This window comes from Python bivittatus, unplaced genomic scaffold, assembly GCF_059951505.1.
Source record: "Python bivittatus isolate LINGU-HERP-01145 unplaced genomic scaffold, Pbiv_v1 ctg000020_np1212, whole genome shotgun sequence".
Classification (NCBI taxonomy): Eukaryota; Metazoa; Chordata; class Lepidosauria; order Squamata; family Pythonidae; genus Python; species Python bivittatus.
In genome coordinates, this window is record NW_028277030.1 from 113,837,237 (window position 1) to 113,858,555 (window position 21,319).

The 21,319-nt window shown below is 36.9% G+C and overlaps 1 protein-coding gene across 2 annotated transcripts in view; it reads right to left on the reverse strand.

Annotated features, from left to right (window-relative positions):
- Positions 1-485: 485 nt before the first annotated feature.
- The window catches only part of TRAF5 (TNF receptor associated factor 5), a 40,427-nt gene continuing 19,593 nt past the window's right edge, over positions 486-21,319 (reverse strand). For both annotated transcript variants that reach the window (XM_088147120.1, XM_088147111.1), the window contains 9 exons: positions 19,876-19,933; positions 16,513-16,614; positions 13,665-13,829; positions 12,018-12,095; positions 11,593-11,667; positions 10,974-11,066; positions 8,110-8,250; positions 6,122-6,290; positions 486-4,752 (listed from right to left, as the gene is read on the reverse strand). In XM_088147120.1, coding sequence (XP_088003246.1) covers positions 4,175-4,752; positions 6,122-6,290; positions 8,110-8,250; positions 10,974-11,066; positions 11,593-11,667; positions 12,018-12,095; positions 13,665-13,829; positions 16,513-16,614; positions 19,876-19,933 — 1,459 coding nt within the window. In that variant the 3' untranslated portion in view covers positions 486-4,174. The remainder of the gene's footprint in view (positions 4,753-6,121; positions 6,291-8,109; positions 8,251-10,973; positions 11,067-11,592; positions 11,668-12,017; positions 12,096-13,664; positions 13,830-16,512; positions 16,615-19,875; positions 19,934-21,319) is intronic.

Here is a 21,319-nt window from a genome sequence, read left to right on the forward strand (position 1 = left end):
TAGAGACTTTTAGCATTTGGCTTAGTTCAAAAGGATCATCTTGTTAATACCTAATTGTCAATTGGAATGTGATGGACTGGAGGTAAGCTGTTGCACTGACAAGCAGTGGCCTGAGGTATTTAACAGTTTCCTTACTTAGGAGCCGTATTAGAGCTGTTATGGATGTACTTTGAGCAGCATGGTAGATATCCACTGTGTCTTGCCGATCTTGAAGTATGAGCTTCACTGTTTCATTTGCTGGTGTTAATGACTGCAGAATTCCAGTTCCATATACTAGATGTTGCTATTATGTCTAGGAAAAAATGACTATATAAGGGGTATTGACATATAAAGTTCTACCAAATGCAGGGAGATGGTAAAATATTTCAGCACATTAGATTTTTTGGTTAAATTTGTTGTTTGAAATTTCCTTGCAATACTTATCAATTGCAATCCTCTCTCTCAGGGAAAAGTATGGTACTTTCAGAAAGATGTGCATAATTTATAGCAGACAGCTTAAATCTTCTACTCCCATCCTCTCACTAGGCCAAAGCCAGGACAAAACAGTATTAATTTTGAAATTAGAAACATTTTTTCTCTTCAAAATACCTTTTAATAAAAATAAAACTCTTTTTACATACCTGCATTCTAGAGACATTCTAGAAAAATATATCCATTTTTCTTCTCCTCGTCTTTTATCTATTATATGCCATCTACAGAAATCAGAAAACCACTAGAGGAGAGCTGGCATTCATAACAGAATATCTGTAATAAACTCTCTTATGTCCTTAGATGTTATCTGTTCCTCCCCAATTTATTTTAGATTTTTTTTTTTTGTGCAGGTGGACACACATACAGATAAAGCATTTATGCAAGTGGCACTGTCCAAAATAATAATGAATTATTATAGGGGTTGGTGCTTTGCAGCATGCCAACTTCCTATTTATTTGTTAAACGTTTCTAACAAAAACTTTTGGAGTAAGATACTCCAGTAATACTCCTGTCCTAGTTAGTCTAGATGTCAATTGGTCACAAGCAGGTAGAGAATTCAGTGAAATATTACTGTAAATTTTTCAATAAATATATCTTTTGTCACATTTTTTCATCTTACATTTCATATTCTCTTACTGTTTTACACATTATAAAAATAAACCCATTGCCCTTTATTTTCCATAGCGAGTATGAGTCTTACTAATTTCACCTAAAACCTCCCCTTCACATGTTTTTTCACTTAACATATATTAATGTCCGAATGTATGGAGCCATCATGCTCTACATTTTAGGATAACGTTATAACTGTACTTATATGAAATAATAGAAAACATTTGTAAAACACTGTCTTGTATTACTAAGATCTTTAATTTGCACAGAACTCATTTCCTTTCCCTGTAACACAAAAGTGGTCAGCAGTTATTAGTACTTTCCTTCCAATATGTACAAAATACAACTTAATGGGATTCAAAGGAAAGGGTTATTAGCAGTAAACATTTTAAATAAAAGTTTATTTCTTGAATATTAGACTACATGACAGTCCTTTAATATGATGATTATTGAAGCTTATGCTTCAACACTGATGCGGAAGAAAAGGAGGTTGATGGGGTTTACAGTCGAGTTCAGTCTGAAATCAACAAGAACATCTCAGCAAGATGTGCTACTTGTGATTTGAGACTGGAATGAAAAGTTGTAAATAGAAGGAAAACAGTTTGGTTGCATAGCCTAGGAAAGCAAAATGAAGCAGGAGAACAACTTAACAGTTTCTGCCAATCAGTGCTTTCTTCATTCCTAAGACATTATTTAAATAATCAAAATGATACCTATACACATAGACATCACTAGATGAGTACGCAAAAATCAAGTTGACTATATTATTGGTGCAAGGACGTGGAAGAGCTCAGTTATAGCAGCAAAGATGTGGCCAGGTTTTGACTATGGAACATATCACAAACTAGTCACATAAAAGTTTAAGTCAAGCTAAAGCAGGAAAAAAAAAAGCCAACCAGTTTTCATGAAATGATTTGGGCATAGCACCACAATTTTCAAGGGGAACATCAGGAATTGCTTTGGAGTCCTCATTGATAGTGAACCAGAGGAACTACAGAATAAAATCAAAGAAAGAATGAATGTGAAACAAGACTGCCAAAGACTAAGAAACCAGAGAAACCAAACTGGATGTCAGAACAGACAATGGAAATTGCCAGTAAGAGAACAGGAAACAAAGATCTCAAGAAGGAACTTAATAAAGAATTTCAGAGAGTTATTTAAAAAAAAGCAGTGGAATGACATCTGTAAAGATGTTGAAAATGGATACAGACACAGAAAAACAAGGAAAGTCTTCCAAAAAGGTCTCTGAATTCAGAAAAAGGTTCCAGATTTGAATTGGTATACTAAAGGATGCCAATAGACAGATAGTTACTGATTCATAGAAGATCAAACCTGGAAGGAGTATATTGAAATTCTGTACAGTAGGGATGTCAACATCTGAGATACTTTAGAAGATATATTCTCTATAGCAATTGGGTGCTGGGAGTTGGGTGGCATATAAATTTAAATCATCATCATCGTCATCTCTAATTCTAGAAAAAAAAGTTAGATCAGCACTCCAGTCATTACCAAACAGGAATTTATGGAATATGTACAGAAATACAGCAAACAACTGAAGAAGAATCTGTAAAGGTTAAAACTATGCCAGCAAATCTGGAGAACAACATAGTGGCCAACAAACTGGAAGAGGTCAGTCTACATACCAATACCAAAGAATGGAGACTTAACAGAGTATATAGAAGGGAGACTTAACAGAGTATGTAATCTATTGCACAATAACCTGAATTTCACATGCTAGCAAAATAATGCATAGGGTCATCCAACTCAGAGCTCTACATGGAAAGGGAAATACCAGATGTTCAACCTGGCTTTACAAAAGGGTGAGGAACAAGAGACATTATTGCTGATGCACCTTGGATAATTAAGACCAAAGAACACCAAAAAGAAGTGAATATGTGCTTCATTGATTATTAAAAGGCCTTTCATTGTGTCAACCAGTACATCTCATTGGGAAACCTTTATACAGGACAAGAAGCTACAGTGTGGATGGAACATGGTGAAACAGACTGGCTCCAGGTTGGCAAAGGAGTGAGACGAGGCTCCTTATTTATTCAACCTATATGCTGATTATATATTGCAGGGCACTGGATTGGAAAAAGACATGATTTTAAAGGTGGAGGAAGAAATGTTCATAACTTGCACTATGCCGATGACATTACTCTGGTACCTGAACATGCAAGTTATCTGCAAGCTCTAGTAATTAAAGTCAAGAAGTACAGTGAAAAAAATGGACTAAGATTAAATATAAAGACGACCAAATTGATGACAATAGGTAGAGCAACCAGTCTTAGAATTGACAAAGATCAGAATCATGCAGACAGTGGTTTTCCCTGTAACAGTCAATGGAAGCGAAAGTTGGACTTTGAAGACACCAGATAGAATATTAACACTTTGAACTTTGGTGTTGGAGAAGACTCCTGAAAATATCACAAATAGTCAAGAAAGCTAACAAATGGATCATAGACCAAATCAACCCAGAGTTCTCACTAAAGGGACAAATCACCAGGCTCAAAATACTGCATTTTGGACCATATATGAAGATCCAGCTTCCTTGAGAAGTCCATAATGCTTGGAAAAGTGGAAGAAAAGAGGACAATCGCCAGCAAGCTGGGTGGCCTCAATTACAGCAGCAATGGGTGCATCATTGGGAGACCTGAAGAACCAGGTTGGGCACCGATTGCCCTAGAGAAGGTCTATGTATGTGGTCCCTAAGAATCAACACTGACTTGATGCCACATAATCAATCAATCAACGAAAGCTTTCTGAGTTATTAAACTCAAACAGTAATAAAGGATATGGAACCAGTGGGTTTAGGTTCCATAGCATCCTACTCCAGAAGCACCTAGAAATAGTAATTCAGTTCAGAATTTTCAAATATACAAAAAATAATCACAATATCAAATTTTGCTAGACATTTATAATTCACTCTGAGCCTTAACATGTTTTATTAATACAACATTGAAAAAGTACAAAAATAGAACTGTCTTTCAAATTGTATAAAAAAATGTTGGTAGACTGCAAAGCAGCTTTCACAGGTCTGAAAGAATCCAGAGATCATAAAAGTGTTAATTCTAATGTTTTATAACTGGTATTCTCATAATTCTTCAAGATCAGTTAAATCTACCATTACTTTCAGAAAGAGCGTATCGTCTTTGATGTAGGTGTTCTTTGCATTTTCCAACACAGAGTGTGCAACAAACCGAGGACTCCCAGAAGCAACGTTCATCTCTCCTTCTGGCCTTTTGAAGCTGCTGCTGTTAGGATCGGCTTTGAAAGTTTCACATATATGGTTTTTTTTCCCACTTTGGTCCAGAAGCATAAGTGTAACCTTTTGCTTGAAAGGCCATGGTAATAATGAATCAAATTCTCCTCTCATCACTACAAAATACAATGAAACATGAGTTCCCCGTCCTAAGCCATCTCCATTTAGATATGCTCTGGCAGACAACCTATATCCACAGCGACTGGTATAAAAAGGTTGGCTAAATATGGAGAGGCTGTGCCCTTCTATAGCCTCTTTCTTCTTAATCTTGTAGTCCATAATTTTCCAGATCAGTTTTCCATTGTAACTTGCTCCTTCCAAAATCTTGAACCGTTCTTCGTTTTTGTTAAGTTGTGCCCTGTGCATTCTGAAGAGAGCATCATGTTGGGTGGCCAAGTCTTCAAGAACAACTAGAGGAGAAAGAGCACACATTTCAGGATTTGCTCTTTGTGGGGTTGTTGTTTTTTTGGTTGTGGGAATGACATACGGAATTGGACATCAGCATTTGTATTGCCTCAACATAAAATGTTCCAAATTAACATCTCACTGTTTATACTGGTTATTCAGAATCCATCACTGACAATTTTCTATATAAAGAACATTTACTTTTCTTGAGACCCAACCTACTCTGTTGATTGGAACTAACTCTGTACTTAGAATTGGTAGTAAGTTAGCTTGTAATCTTTAATTACATACAGATACAACTGTGTTCTGCAACTTAAAGTTGGCTTTTTCTTCAAAAACTTTCTTAAGTTGTAGAGCACAATCCCATCCATATTTAGTGAAAAAAAAACCAGTAAAGATAAACTCAAATACAAGATTATCAGATTGTGTTAAGCCATAGTTTACTTAATTTTATTTACTGAATAAACCATATTTTGTTAGACATCCAGAGTCACAGAAGCAAAATGGGTGGCCATATAAATTGTTTAAATAAATAATCAAATAAATGACTGAACTTACAGAAAATGGTTAGCTGTGGGTTAAAACTGCAGTGGTTGTGTCCAGATAACACACAAACCAAGCAATTTTTAAATTCCAAAGGAAACATGTTGAAAGCAGATGGTCAGTAGGCCACTAACTAGCCATAACAACTCAGAGTTCCTAGCATTAGTGTTTCTACCACATAGAGAAAAACAAGGATGAATGATCAAGGGGAAGACATTAGGGGGTCTTTAGGGCAGGAAATGAAAAACAGTGACATTATTACTGCCCTGTGGCTCAATCACCAAAAAGAAAAAAAAAGTGCTGCTCTTAGTCATAAAAAGGTTGTTTGCTCTTGCTTTTTATTTATTTACCTTTTCACACCATATGGAAATTGAGTGGCGGTGGGGTGGGGTGTCTTATTTATTAGCTGTCTATCCCAGTTCTCCTACAGGAGCAAAAGAGTAAAAGAATACCTAGCACTCCCTCCTTCAGTTTTCCCCTAAACAAAACTCTTGATTAGGTTGGGCTGATCCCAAACGTGTACATTTAAGTGAATTAGTAAATAGTTAACTAGTATACAAATTATTCTGTAAAGAAATTGGTGCAACCCATTTTGGCTTTCATCTTTGGTGTTAAGATGCACAAAAATGGATCCCTTATCCACAGACAAATCAATATTCCACAATCGGACAACAAAAACTGAGGAAATGAATGCCCTACAAAATGCTTCAAGAACTGGGAACTGTCTCTGACTAATAAGCAAATGTTTGAGAGCTGATTCCCCTGATCCTCTTTACTAACTTCTACTTGGGGCTACCAACCAGATCTATGAGAAAATAAGTCCCATAATACCTAGACGTTGATCATATGATTCCAGAAAAGCAACTTTCTGCTTTAGGTTATCAATGGTGTCCAGTAGTGTTCTCAGATCCAGTTTACTTTGCTGCTGATTCGCCTTTTGTACCAGCTGTCTTACTTGTGTTTCCAGGCAGGTATTTTTATCAATGTGAATGGCCAAAGTCTTCAGTTACATGGTTAATGGTAAGAGAAGGCACACAATTTTAAAATAAAATGAAAATACAGCAACTAGCATTATCAATTCTTTATTAAACCTTCAATGAGTGATTATATTAGAAACAAAATTTCCTTCCTTTTGCAGTCCTTCCAAGCAATCCTTCCAGCAGAAACAATTAGTCAACATTTTCAGTAAGCTTTGTTCAAAATGTTAATTACTTGAAAATAAAACTTCTGTACACACCAGAAGGAGGGAATCATAATACAAATTCTACTTGTGTTATGCAGAAACAGTAATGTATTATTCTGTATAATAAGAATAATTCAAGACTGTGAAAGTATGGCATTCCATACGTGAACTCTTACAGCTAGGTTGTGGACCTATGGCTCATGAATATAACATCTTATATGATATTATATGACTACAGCACAACTTATATGACTACACCACAAGCAACACAAGCTATGAAAAGAATCACACTGCCATACATCAGAAACATCTCAGAAACAACCAAGAGACTAATAGAACCACATGGCATCATGGTAGCACATAAACCAACTAAAGCCCTCCAGACATCTTAAGTAAAACCAAAAGACCCAATAGCCCAAGAAGAAAAAACAGGAGTCACCTACAACATATAGTGTAAGGACTGTAACACCCACTATGTAGGACAGACAGGCAGAAGGCTAGCAAAGCACATCCATGAATACCAACTAGCAGTCAGAAGACATGACAAAACTCCTTAACTCACAACACATGGACAGAGTCAGCCATAGTTTCAACTGGGAAACTGAGCATCCTAGACCAAGCTAAATCCAAAAATGCTAGGGAATTCCTGGAAGCTTGAGACAAATCAGCCATCAATAGACACATAAAGATAAACCACATTTACACGCCATTCAAAAGAGACAATAAAAAAAGCTAAGAAGGAAACAAAGAGACCAGAACACATCCTCTCCAGCAGTCAACACCCAGATAAGCTGGGATTAACACCAAACAAACAAGCAGAAAACAATACCCTAATCAAGGAACTACCAAGGAGAAACCCACTCCCCCACCAACACTGGCAAGGCAAGCTACTGTATATAAAAAGGGAGCAAATCCCACACTCACTAGTACTGATGATGTCAGGTAATGAAATGTTTGCAAGTAAACAACCAAGCTCAGAGAGCACCAAGGACTCCACAGTTCAACCCCGAGGTGTGTGTGTGTGTGTGTGTGTGTGTGTGTGTATAAAATCTTTTATTGGAATCATCTTATATGAGCTGAGTAGGTGGAAGTGTTACAGTTCTAACTGCTGCAACTGTTTGGAGCCCTCTACAATAGCACCATGACATGGGAACAAGGCTGTTCTTTCACACAACTCTTTTTGGAGGCTTAAACAAATTGAGCTTCTTGCCTTTTCCTCCTTCTACTTTATTATCTTTCTTGCTGTCATAGTTCCTTGGAGATGCAGGCAATTGTTGCCTACTATCTTGTTCATTTTTGAAACTCCAAAATTCCATGGAGATGCATAATTACTATTTTTATTTATGACATAAGCCTCAAACTTATTTCAAGGACCATCTCAATTAATGAGATATGACTACGACATGCGAGTCTAATAAAAAACACAAACTTGAAAGGACAAAAAAAAAAAGTAATGAAACACTGCTACCTTTAAGAATTATTTGATGCTTTCAGAATGTAAATATATAATAAAAACAAAATAAATTTAGAAAATCTCATACATCAGGCTACAGCAAAACTAAATCTCCTCAGAAATAGATTCTCACTAATTTTCCATTGAGGCAAGGAAGGTACTAAGGAAGGAGACCTGTTTTACCTGAGTGCTTGCCAGCAGGCTGCTATTCTTGCAAAATAGCTGTGAAAACTGTCTGAATTCTCTCTCACAGTTTTTAATCATATCTGACAGTTGCAAGATTTTTATCTCTTTATATTCCAGGTTCTTATAAAGGTCAGAGATCTGCAAAGTGACAGATAAAAAGTGTTAGCGTAAGCAATTAAAAACAGAAGAACTTCTCTCTCCCGCACACACATGCATACACAAGTAGCAACAATATAGTTTACAGTAAACTTCCCCAACTAATGCTCATCATGGCTAGGAACTGTATTCAAACATTAGTCTCAGCAGTCACACACACACACACACACACACACACACACACAGAGCATATACTACTTAGATCTATTGGCTGTATCAAACAGCAAGCCAACTAGTCCACATCTCTCCTAGAAAGCATAGGAAACATTCACACATGGAGAGACATAACATCCCCTATGGTCCTACTTTTGACTCAAACAGGACATTTCACACAGTCACCTCTTCTACTGATCTGCCCCCCCATTCTCACATTTTTCTGGGTAGAATTATGACCCATCTTGTCAAACTTCAATCCCACCTTGCAGCTTACCAAAGATGTAATAGCTTCCTGTATTGCTAACTGCCTAGCAGTGTATTTGGAACAGAATGCCTGGAAAAACGGCTGCATTTGGCTCCTGAGTCAGAAGATACACAGACCTTTCGGTCATTATGCAAGGATACAACTTCCCACTTCTATGTACTAACAAGTTCTGCTGACAAGATTAATTTCCAGTCACATTTTGGAAAATTACATTGTCCAAAATAAGGTTTTCTGATTTCTATGCCACAAGCACAGTAATTTTTAATAAACAGAAAAGCGAAAGCCCAATAACCAAATGCAGATATTTCACAGGAAATAGTTAAATATGGATCTTAATAGTATGGGGAACTCAGAAGTAGGAATCTCATGCTGCCCATCGGCCAAATTGTGTAAGTGTCCTAATTCCTGCATTATAAGCAGAATTGAAATCAATATCATGTATAGTTATGGCATTATACTTTTCCCTTTCAAAATCATTGCTAAAAATCACCTTATTCAAATAATTCCATCTTCTGAAATGTCAGAAGATACCCATAAACTCTGATGACAGACAACACCCACACTCTGTCACAGAGAATTGTCAAACACTATAGAAATATAATCTTATGAAGAGGAACTGAAAGACAAGATTTAAATATATTATAAAAATGTGTGGCACCATATGAATGATGTATAAAATATTTATATTTTTCCAAGGCAAAAGAAAAAAAGGGGGGAAGTCACATTTAGAAAGACCTCTGCTCTTAGAAAGTACATTGTATAATATTTCATAAGATCCCCCAAGATTCAATATACTAACTTGTTCACCCAGACTGCCTTTTTCAGGAGGACTTACTTGAAACTCTGATAACATTCAGTGTCAAACATTTGCTATAATTCAGAAAATCTGAAAGGAGACAAATACTTATATATTCACAGATACCCCCAAAAAGGAATGAATGGAAATTTTAGCTTCTTCAATGGCTCCTTAAAAAGCATGTTGGGAATGCTATCCTAGATAGGACAGCAGGTAAAATGAGGACTGTCTTATTCTGACCATTTATTATAATCCCATTTTTCTCCTTAAAGATGGACCTCTATCATCTTGGAGTACCACTTTGTCAAGATAACTCCATCTAGTATCATTATGGTGCTCCATATTTAAATTATTGTGGACGTTCAGCTCAGCTCAACTCTTATTTCAGTGAAGGTATAAGAAAGCATCTTTGGAGATAAAGCAGCCATGTACTTGACTCTGATTTACAGAATGACCATAGCCTAGCCAACCACTATTATAAGGATAATTTATGGATTTATCTTAGCCAACTGTTTCATTAACATTTTTAAACATCTTTAACACAGATTTTTTTCTGGCCAGAATTAATGTTTTGCCATCTATAGTTTTGGAAAGCAGAACAACATCTCCCTAAAGACTGTCTCTACCAGTGTACAGAAGGATCTGTTGAATCAGTTACTTGTGTTGTCTTGTCCCATGTATCAGTTTTGGTGCCCTGTTTTAATAACACCCCTACTATTTAACCTCTGGAACAAGAAATGCTTGCTTTCTGTAGTGGACCTCTCTTCTGAAATAATCAGGATAAAGATGCTAAATTTTGTTCAGAATTGTTGGAGGATGTCAATTTATGCTGGAATTGTTAATTATAATTTATACTGCTATTTGATTACGTTTTAAAAATGTATATACTATTAATTATTCTATCCTTTTCATCATTAGTATTTCTTACATTTATTTTTACCTTGTAATAGTTTTGGTCATTGGTTGTATATATACAAACTATCTATAGGGCTCCAAATTGATCAGGCCAAAATCATTGACATATTTTGGGACAAGTACTTCTGAGAGTGGAATTGGTATTTAAAAGAGATACGAAAAGTTTCATCCACTGGAACACATTAGAGTGCCCTTCATCTTGTCAACAGGATCTGGGTCCATCCTCTGGTCAAGGGAGAGAGAGTTGAAAATGGTTTCAAAATAATTGCTGCCTATGATCTGATGTCAGTGTCAGTTTTGTATTATATGCTTCTGAGGAAACATGATGCAGTCAGTCTGCTGAAGCTAAGTAGGTATAGGTCTAACCAGTAACAAGATGGGGAACAGCTAAAATGTCCCAAGTTAGATAAAGGAAGAAAGTGAAATGCAAATATACTAAAGCAAATTAAAACATTGACTATGATACTCCATGAGATGTGAAGTCACTTTCAAAACCACATTCAACGTCTATTCCCAAAATAATTTTCATTTTTAAAAACAACTTTTAGAAACCTATAAGAATGTGCACTCTACCTGATCTTCCAGCTTTGAGTTCTTATCTACAATCTGTAGCATATGTTCTCTCAAGAAGATATTCTCATGTTCTAAAAGCTTGCTTCTTTTAATCTACAAAGAAAATAGATGTGTACGTTACATCAAATGTAATAGATTAGAAAGCACTCTTATTAATACGTTCTCTCTTTAGTATTGTTTTAAAGGTGATCAAAATATGGGGGAAATCTTCACTGTTGCTCAGACTTCAGAGAGGACTGGAGAAAAAATAGTCACTGATTAACTGGTTCCCTTTTGTGTTTTGGAATGTCTGTTTCCACTGTAGTACCAGCTATGTTTCATTGGAAGGATCGATAATGAAGCTCAAGCTCAGATATTTTGGCCACCTAATGCGAAGAGAGATCTCTTTGGAGAAGACCCTGATGCTGGGAAAGATTGAAGGCAAAAGGAGAAGAGGACGGCAGAGGATGAGATGGTTAGATAGCATCACTGAAGCAATGAGCATGAAACTGAGCAAACTCAGGGAGGCAGTGAAGGACAGGAAGGCCTGGCGCAATATGGTTCATGGGGTCACGAAGAGTCGGACACGACTTAACGACTAAACAACAACAACAACTATGTTTGTCTTACAATGCAGTACCTTTGTAGGACAGCCACACTGTTTATATGGACAATCGATTTCCATTTCAGGGCATACCAAGACATGATCTTCTACCTGTAAATATCACAGAATTAAGTTAGGCATTAATGAAACATTTTGGTAGGGGGAAACATTTTGGTAGGGTTAATAAGCATAAATTTTGCCAAAGTTCTATAAAAAGAAAAATGCCATTAGAATACAGAAATTGTCTAATGATCAATTACAATTTCAATAATAATTTTAATTCTACATTGTACTTTCATGAAAATATAGACCCCAAACTTACAGAATGACTTTACTAACATTAAAAACAGTTCTTTGCATGCCAGGTGAAAACTAGCAAAAATTGGCATAGTGTGTTCTTATAACATTCTATTATTATATTTTATAATTCTTCTCCTAACAAATCAAAAATAATCTTGTACCTCTTTCATCAGAATCATCTGCATGCAGCCGTAGGGACAAATCCAGGGATAATCTGGACAATCTATTTTCTCATGGGTCTGAAAATACATTGGAAGATGGTGATGCTGACAATTAAACAAGCACAACAAAGAGATTTGGCATCGTGTGAAAATAAGTGACATACAAATGATTGTAAATAAATGTTTATTTATTGATCACTGCTCATTTAAACCCTCAATGGAAGCAATTATGGGCACAGCCCACCAGGACAATCCCTTATGAAGATTATTGATATAATCAGAAGGAATACAGTTAATTACTTTTCTAAAAGTTCTATCTGTGCACACCTGCTATCATTCCAGTTGAGTTTGCCCAATGGACAATAGCAGAATGTTGTAATGTGGAGTCCCTGTTCAGTGCTCCAGCCAATCAGCTATGCTTTCTTCCTGGTTCTTACATTTCTTTCTCCCCAAAATACAATTAGCATGCTCAGACTCACACACACACCCAAAGCACCCACATAACTACACACATCTAGCTTGGTAGTGCATTTTGGCTTTATAAAGATAAGCTGTCACAGATCTGATACCACAGTTAGTATATTAGATATAGGCATTTCTAAACTGCTAATCTTTCATCATTACATTACTGTAATGGTCTGTGAGAATAACCGTGAGAGACAGGAAGAGGAGCTGCAGCCTAGGCAACAGTCAGACAAGAAATATCTCAGCCCACAGAAGGAATGAACACATGGGTAGTGGCTCAGAAGGGACCCTCTGTAGTTCTCTGGAAAGTAACAGTGAGGAAGAGAAGAAGTATTTTCATGCTTGCAAGGCTAATGTCAGCCCTTCAAGGTAGCCCAGGCAAGAAAATAAAACCCTGAGTGCTAACTTTATTGTAAGATTACGATAACAGGATCTTGCAAGACTGAAAGCATGTCTTCTCTATCTTGCCTTTACTTTTCAGAGAACTAGGAAGGATCCATTGCAGTTACTTATTTCTCTTGATTATTTTCCTCCATCTTCTGTTGTCTTTAAGCAGAAGGAAGTGGTCTATATTTGAAAATATGGTCAAACAACTAGCAATAACCAATTGGTTATAAAACAGAAAACTGGTATATGCTTCTAGTTTTTTAGAACTTATTCCATAGACATTGCGGAACTTTTTATTTCTCTTGCTGGTTGAAAAGCACCAAGTGTGAATTAAAAATGCTACTTTCCCAAGCTGAAGCTGCTATAAATGACAATGATTTGGTACTTTAAGAATGAGCAAGACAAAATCATTTCAGAAAGCTTCTGAGAAAGTTATGGCAACATGAACTACTTCTTGCAGTTCTAGCAAGCTCTGATACAGAAATGATAGCATCTCACAGTTGGTAGCTATTTAGCAGCCTCTGGATCTCAGCTAGTGTCCAAGAGGCTTATAATTAAAAGGAGAAAATATGTAACTGCATTTTCAAAATTATGGGGTTTATAGATGATAGCATAATTCAGAGTGCCTTCATTATTTTCAAGACTGTGACAGATCTCATGGGACACAGTAATCTGTAAGAAACTTTCTCCAATGTGACACTTTCCAGATGTGCTGATATATAATTTAACAGCATCCTAAAAATGAAATTATGTCATTTAAAATACATAATTTAAAACATTTTAGTTGAACCCAACCTTTAAATTAACTGATATCACAGGCTGTTTACAATACTGGCACTGTTCTTTTCGAAAGATACATTGTTCAGCAAGGTGTTCTTTCAAATCCTTCAGAAGAATTTTTTCATGACAGCCTTCATTAGTACACTGTACAGTTTCAAACAGACACTGTTGCAGGTGATCCTGTAAAGCAGAATAATGCATTATAGATTGTACCCGCATTAGACAAGTTGCCATAATATGCAGAGGTGGCAGCCACAGCCTCTAGGTTTCTACTCATGAATTACCACATCAATCCTTCTCCCTCCAAGCAAACATAAACCTCTGTTTTTTCTTCTCCCATTATTCTGCTGGTGATAAAAGTTGTATTTGCTTGAAATATTAAGTCAAAGAATAGAAGCTTTTGTCAGTTTTGAATAAAATATCACTGAAATAAAACTACAACCACCTCATATTCTGCTATAAGAGGATTTTGCATAGTTGGGCCATTTCTTTGAAAGAACAGTTTAGAGTGTGAGCAGAACTAGAACCAGACTGTGAGATCATGATGAAAAGTGCATTTAATGTTAATACAAGGAATTAGAAGCAGCTTTGTATTCAAACATATTTTAAACTGTTTGAAATGTTTAAACTTCTATCTATAGGAAAGGATAAGAAAATATGTATAGAGAATCTCTTTTAAACTCACTGGGCAGAATTCAATGTTCTGTTTTTCCACTGAAATAATTGCAGATATAAAGAAAAAAAACATAGACTAATGCTATTACAATTTATCAGTAACCACACTGTGTTATCAAATGTATTTTTTATTTAAATACAAAACTGCTAAGGAAGTCCAACAATAAAACTGGATTTCAAGTTTTCTAAAATAAGAATGGTAAAAAGGAAGTTGAAAGTAAAACATGAAGGAAGACTACAGTACACTCTCAAACACTTGGGGTCACTCGAAACTGAAATAATAGAAAAGAAAAAAAAACTTTCAGAAAATAGAAATATTTAACAAGAAGAACAAAAGAGCACACATGCATAAAATGCAAGACCATAAGAAATATAAAAAGGATTTTTACAAGAATACCACTAATACCATTAAGACCATCCATAAAAATATTTTAATACATTTAGAATTAAGAAATGAATTAGGAAAATGATTATCTTGTTAAAGTATTACTGGTGAACAGTAAAATGATTGCAAGAAGCTACACCTGTATCTTTAACACAGTTGATGGAAGAGCAATAATCATGCCTGAACTGCCATATTTAGAAAGAGGCTGTGGGACAGAGGCAGATATTCAGTCTTACAAATGATTAGGTTTAAATGGTATTTATCAACTTTCTTTAAAAAAAAATCCATAGCAAAGGATTAAAAAGTGCTCAGAGTATTGCCAGTTTTAAAAAAGAATCTAGGCAAGGTCTTTTAAACTGTTTCACAGAAACCTAGGGTTCCATGAGAACTTTCCATGAGAGCGTCCATAAGACGCTCAATGAAAGACTAACAACAAAAAAGTTCACATGAATGGAGCTGATTTTCTATCACTAGAGTTTTGCCTCTTGATCAGGGATTCTGGGATTTTTTTTTTAAACTAACAGATTCCGCATCCTGAAAAAGTTTGAAAACCCCTGTCCAATTCTATGTATTTTAGAATTATTTCACCATTTCAAATATGTGTGGATAAGAATGGTAGACATTGTTTACTTGGACTTTCACAAAAAAATTTCAAGTCAAGTTCTCTTAACCCAAATACTTTGTATACTTCTGATAAAAAACTGAAAGAAGACAGTAGAAATATGTGAAAAATCCTCCATTTGAAGGGACACAAATACAGGCTCCCTCAAGAATCTTTAAAAATATTCATATATGACATTAATTAATAGCAAGTCCCAAGGCAGCAACAATTGCTGACAACACCAAATTATTTAAAGGAAGGAAAGATGGTTTCTCCCTGCCACCACCTTTAGCTTACTTCCTTGATGCTTCTTCTACCTGAGCTTAATCTTTTTTTCCCTAAGCTGGAAGGGGCCTTCTTCTAAGCAAAGCATTAGCTTGCAACCATACATCTTTGGGGGGGCGGTGTCTATGGGGAAAGCTGATGCATTATTGCATGCTAGTGTCCCTTTTTAAAATTTATTTGGGACAGGGAACCTGATGGGCATCAAGGAAGATATCATGGGTAGCAAATTACCTTTCCTTCCAACTGCAGAGTCAAAGGGATTTCTGTACCCTCAAACTAGAAGTCATGTGTTCCCAAACCAGATCCTAGTATTTTATTCAAGTTGTCCCCCTTTCTGCTCTGTTTTATTTAGCATGCATCTGCTTTTGCTCAAAACAACTTTATTTAAAAACTAGGCAGGACAGTAAAGTGCTGTTCTAGACCACTATCTCACTGCATTCTATATATGCAGTTTGGCTCCCAGAGTCAGTGGGGAGCATAACTGCTCATTTATGGAATAAAATAAAAGCCAAACAAAGGATACTCATAGAAACAGTAAATGGCATTAAGTCCATGATTAATTCAATGGGCAAACATCCAACTCAATAGGACAAAATATAGCTTAAACTTCAATTTCAGCACTGGCTAGATGGAAAGGAAGGAGAACACAGAGCAGATTTCTGAAAAATGCTAGGCTTTTCATGTTCTTGAACAACAGATTTGGAAGAGCTTGTTTAGGCTATCAAGCCAAACCTCTCCGTGCATCTTGAGAATAGGTTACAAAAAGTTGCTATGGACAGGGAAAGAGTTGCAATTTTCTGATTATTGTTATTTTCTTCAAAAAGATACTTCATAAAAAGGCTGAAGAAAGTTTGGTTTTCAGTTTCTGGAAGCATTTACGTTCAACTTGCTTGTCATTATAATACAGGAGTACAAACCTGGTATCGCCCTAGAGATAATTTTGCAGTGCAGGTTGGTGAATTTTTACAAAATACTTGCAGGTTGAGTACTTCTCTTTTGCAGCAATTATCTTTGAAAACCTAAATTAAAACAAAAAGTATAATTGTTTCAAAATACAGCCAAAAGATAGGAATTCATGACAATCCTTTTAAATTAAACCTTTAAGACAAAGCCTGGCACATTACTGAGAATTAATTTATTACATTTTATATATTATTTATGTGTATTTTATATACATGATGTTCCCCTCTGACAGCTGCAAGGTTATGTGAGGAATGAAAGAAAAGGGAAAGAACACACACACACACACACACCCTCTCACCCCTATGGGTGTTATGTGTCTTCCTCAATCGCAGGTCCTCTACCAGAGGCCTGGGAGTTTGAGGGTTCTGCACAGTATCTTAGCTGTTCCTAGCACTGTGCTCTTCTGGACAGAGAGCTCTAATGCTGTTCCTGGGATCTGTGGGAGCCACTCTCCCAGCTTAGCAGTCACAGCCCCGAGTGCTCCTACCACCACTGGGACCACTTTAGCCTTTACTTTCCACATCCTCTCTAGTTCCTCCTTCAGGCCCTGGTACTTCTCCAGCTTCTCATACTCCTTCTTCCTGATGTTGCTGTCACTTTGTCTAGAAAGAGCTTTGTTCCCCAGGCTATCAGATTCTTGAATGAATGTGTATAGAATGTATATTTTATAGTAATTATGGTAATTTGATGGTACTTCTAGTGTCTGATTGTAATTGTGAGCCAACTGAAACGGAATTTCATTTTATTATGCACTTGGTGTAGTGTATAGTGGAATGACAATAAAGTTATTATTCTATTCTGTTCTGTTCTGTTCTTCTACTTGGCACCACTATATCTATCACCGCCATTGTTTTCTGGTCCTTATCTACTACCACAATGTCTGGTTGATTGGCCAATACCTGACTGTCTGTCTGGATCTGGAAGTCCCACAGGATCTTAGCCCTGATATTCTCCACAATCTTCTATGGAATCTCCCATCTGGACTTGGGAGGATCTAGCCCATACACTGTGCAGATGTTCCTGTACACCATGCCAGCTACTTGGTTGTGCTGTTCAGTGTATGCTGTTCCTGCCTGCATCTTACATCCTGCTACTATGTGTTGGATTGTCTTTGAGGCCTCTCTGCACAGTCTGCACCTTGGGCCTTGCCTAGTGTGGTAGACCACTGCTTCTGTGGATCTGGTGCCTAGTGCCTGTTCTTGTGCTGCTATGATCAGTGCCTCAGTGCTGTCTTTAGTCCAGTCCTTTCCAGCCACTTGTAGGATTTCCCAATGACAGCCACCTCAACTATCTGTTGATGTTATATCCCAAGCAGGGTCTTATCTTACCATGGCATTTCCTCTGCTTGAACTTCCTCCCATGTCTGCTGCTGCCTCAGGCATTCTCTCACAGCTCATCTTTGGGTGCCATCTTACTGATGTACTCCTGGATGCTCTGGGTTTCATCCAGGACAATGGTTTTGGCACTCACCAGACCCCCCCCCCCTTTGGGGCTGGTGTATAGTCTCTGATTGTTGGACTTGGGGTGGAAACCTCGGTACATTGTGAGAAGCTTCCAGGTCTTCACATCGGCAGCCTCCATGTCCTCCTTTGGCCAATTCACTATATCAGCAGAGTATCTGATGACTGGCAGGGCATACATGTTGATGGCATGGATCTTGTTCTTCCCATTGAGCTGAGACTTCAGGACCTGCCTTATCCTTTGGTGGTACTTGGAAGTTTCTTGCCTCCTCATTGTAGTTCCCATGTGACTGTGGGATACCAAAGAACTTGTAGCTGGTCTGTAGGTCTGCTATGTGGCCTGCTGGTAGTTCCATTCCATCAGTCTTAACTACCTTCCCTCTCTTTACTACTATCCGGCCACACTTCTCCAGTCCAAATGACATCCCAACGTCCTCACTGTAGATCTGTGTCGGATGGATCAGTGAGTCAATGTCTTGTTCACTCTTAGGATTACAGCTTGATGTCATCCAGGTAGAGGAGGTGGCTGATGATAGTTCCACTCTTGAACTTGTATCTGTATCCAGTCCTTGTGATTATCTAGCTGAGAGGGTTCAAGCCTATGTAGAAGAGCAGTGGGGACAGTGCATCACCTTGGTTTATGCCGCACTTGATGGCCACTTGTGTGAGCTTTCTTGAGTTGACTTCCAGTGTTGTCTTCCATAGACCCACTGAGTTCTTGAGGAAGGTCCTTAGTGTCTTGTTGACTATGTATAGTGCCAGGCATTCCCAGATCCATGTGTGTGTCACTGAGTTGTAGGCTTCCTTGTAGTCAATCCAGGCTGCACTCAGATTGGTCTGTCTAGACCTTGAGTCTTGGACAACTGCTCTATCTATGAGCAACTGGTGTTTGGAGCCTCTGGCATTGTTCCCAATGCCCTTCTGAGCTGTGCTCATGTATTGCAGTCTCTAGGACTTCAGATGGAGTCAGGCCCTTGTAATTTTTCAGTAGCCGAGTCTTATCCTTAATCTCCACACCCTTCTGTAGTTCCACCAGCTGACTAACTTCTCTCTGACTTGCCTTGTTCTTAGCCTCCAACCTCATTTTCTGAGGAGGTATGTATTGCTATTCTTCTTGATTGTGTAGCCAAGCATCTCCAGGATTACATCTTCTAGCATACTATCTGATGGTACTTATCCACTGAATCAGTTGGTAAATCAGTCTTGAGTGTTGACTGTACCTAATTTATCCATGATCTTATGCCTCATATCAGCCGCTGTGCTTTGTAATGGAGGGGGTAGCTATGATGTTCCAGTTCAGGTGTTGGCTGTACATCCTGTTGTTCTTCTGGGTCTTCCTGAGTCTGGGATGTAATGTGTAGTTGGTTTATCTCAAGTTGAGAGAGCAGCTTTCTCTTCACTATGTTGAAGCATTGGGTAACTAGCTGTGTGGATGTAAGTCTTCTGTCCATCCATAGTTCCCTCGTACGTTTCATATATCCCTTCTCATTAGGTCTACTGTTGTAGTAGCATTCCAACAATTCCAGGTTCTCTTGTCTCATCCATGTATCGTTTGTTATCTCATACACACACACACACACACACACACACGATTTCCTTTACCTGGAGATCCCATCTAATGGCTGGTTATAGGTCTCAAAATCTTTATTTGATCTGAAAATACTATTTAGCAAGGGTTATTTCCATATTTCCATAAGCATTTTTTCCATTTTGGATTTAAACTTCCTTTACTTTGATTATAAATTTCCGCTTAGCAATACATTAAAAAAAAAACACCACCAATACACAGATTGCCCCAAATAGCATGATACTGACTGATGTTATATGAATAAAGTCATATAAACAATTTTTTCTTACCTCCTGAAGTTTTATTATTTCATTGTCTATAGGACAGGTAGGTACTGTATTTAAGTCTCTAAAGAGATAGAAACAAATTATCTTTGGTTACAGACTGGAAACTTTTTGTTTTATATTTTATATTTTGTATTGTTTATTGTTATTTTTTTTCTTTTTTGATTTATTGTTGTTTTCATGCTGTATGCCGCCCACACTGTTTGAGTTGGGTGGCCTTATAAATCTTAAAAATAAATAAATAAAACTAACCAGTGACTCATGCCAATATGGTGGTCTACGTTCCATAATCTCAATAGACTATTTAAAAGAATTCCTCAGCATTTTGCATTGTAATAATCTGCTGATTTCAGCATTCCTCTTTCTCAAGGACTGCTCATCTCACTTTTTAAAAACAATCCCAGAACCTTTAAACTTTACAACATCTTTTAACTTTACAGTAGAAGTCCTGCTGACATACTGTTATGAAGAGAAAGCTAAAACAAAGTTGCCAGAGGGAATTAAATTAACAAAGCATCGATAAGAAAGTTTGGCAAATTAAAAAGTAGTTGAATTGTTTGTAAGTAATAATTTCTATGAATTTATGATAACATAAAAACTGCTAAGGCATTCAGCATAATGTCTAGAAAAATCAATTCAATCTACTTGACAGAGGTTAAAACAAAAGCTGTTAGCAAACCATTCTGTACTACTTCTACTGACTGCTATCCAGTATGAGTGTTAAAAACCCAGAAGAAAACAAATCTATGAACATTTACTCTGTAGGTCTGATTGTATTCAGAAGTATTTAGTCCCAAGTAAATATATGTAGGTTTGCAATCTTAATAGCCTTAACAGTCTTAACAAGTTAGGGTTCAATTGTTATAGAAGATGAGCCACAAACATTTGAGATCATGTTTTATATCAGAAGGACATACTCTTTGTGCCCTGGAGGCATGTGTAGTATTTTGAGAGCTATTCTCACAAAATTGCTCCCAACTGAGATTTCTCTATTTACAAAATGCTACAGTGGGAAATTTAAATGTAAACATAGCTCTCCACATGATCTGAGTGAAGTGGGTCCAGAATCACAATCAAGTGAGCGTGAGTACAGCTGCTCACTCAACAAAAAGAGGTAAGAAAAAATGCATGTAAGGCTAATATTTCCAGACCTGACCTCTACACAGGTTAGCCCTTACACATTCATTAATAACACCTGAATTAGCTAATGTCACATTGAGATAACAGCTATCAGCTACAAGTCCATTTCACTCAGAAGATACAACCAGATGTTTCTGGATATTTCAGAAAAAGAAAACAGCAAGCCCCTAAAATGAAAACTTAGTGGATCAAAATAAGGCTTTCAACAAATCAGATTTCAGTTTCCATTTTTAAAAAAAAAATCTATTAATTCGCTACAAAGATATGACACCAAACCACTCTTGGTTCAATCAGTGTAATATTTTTGTGC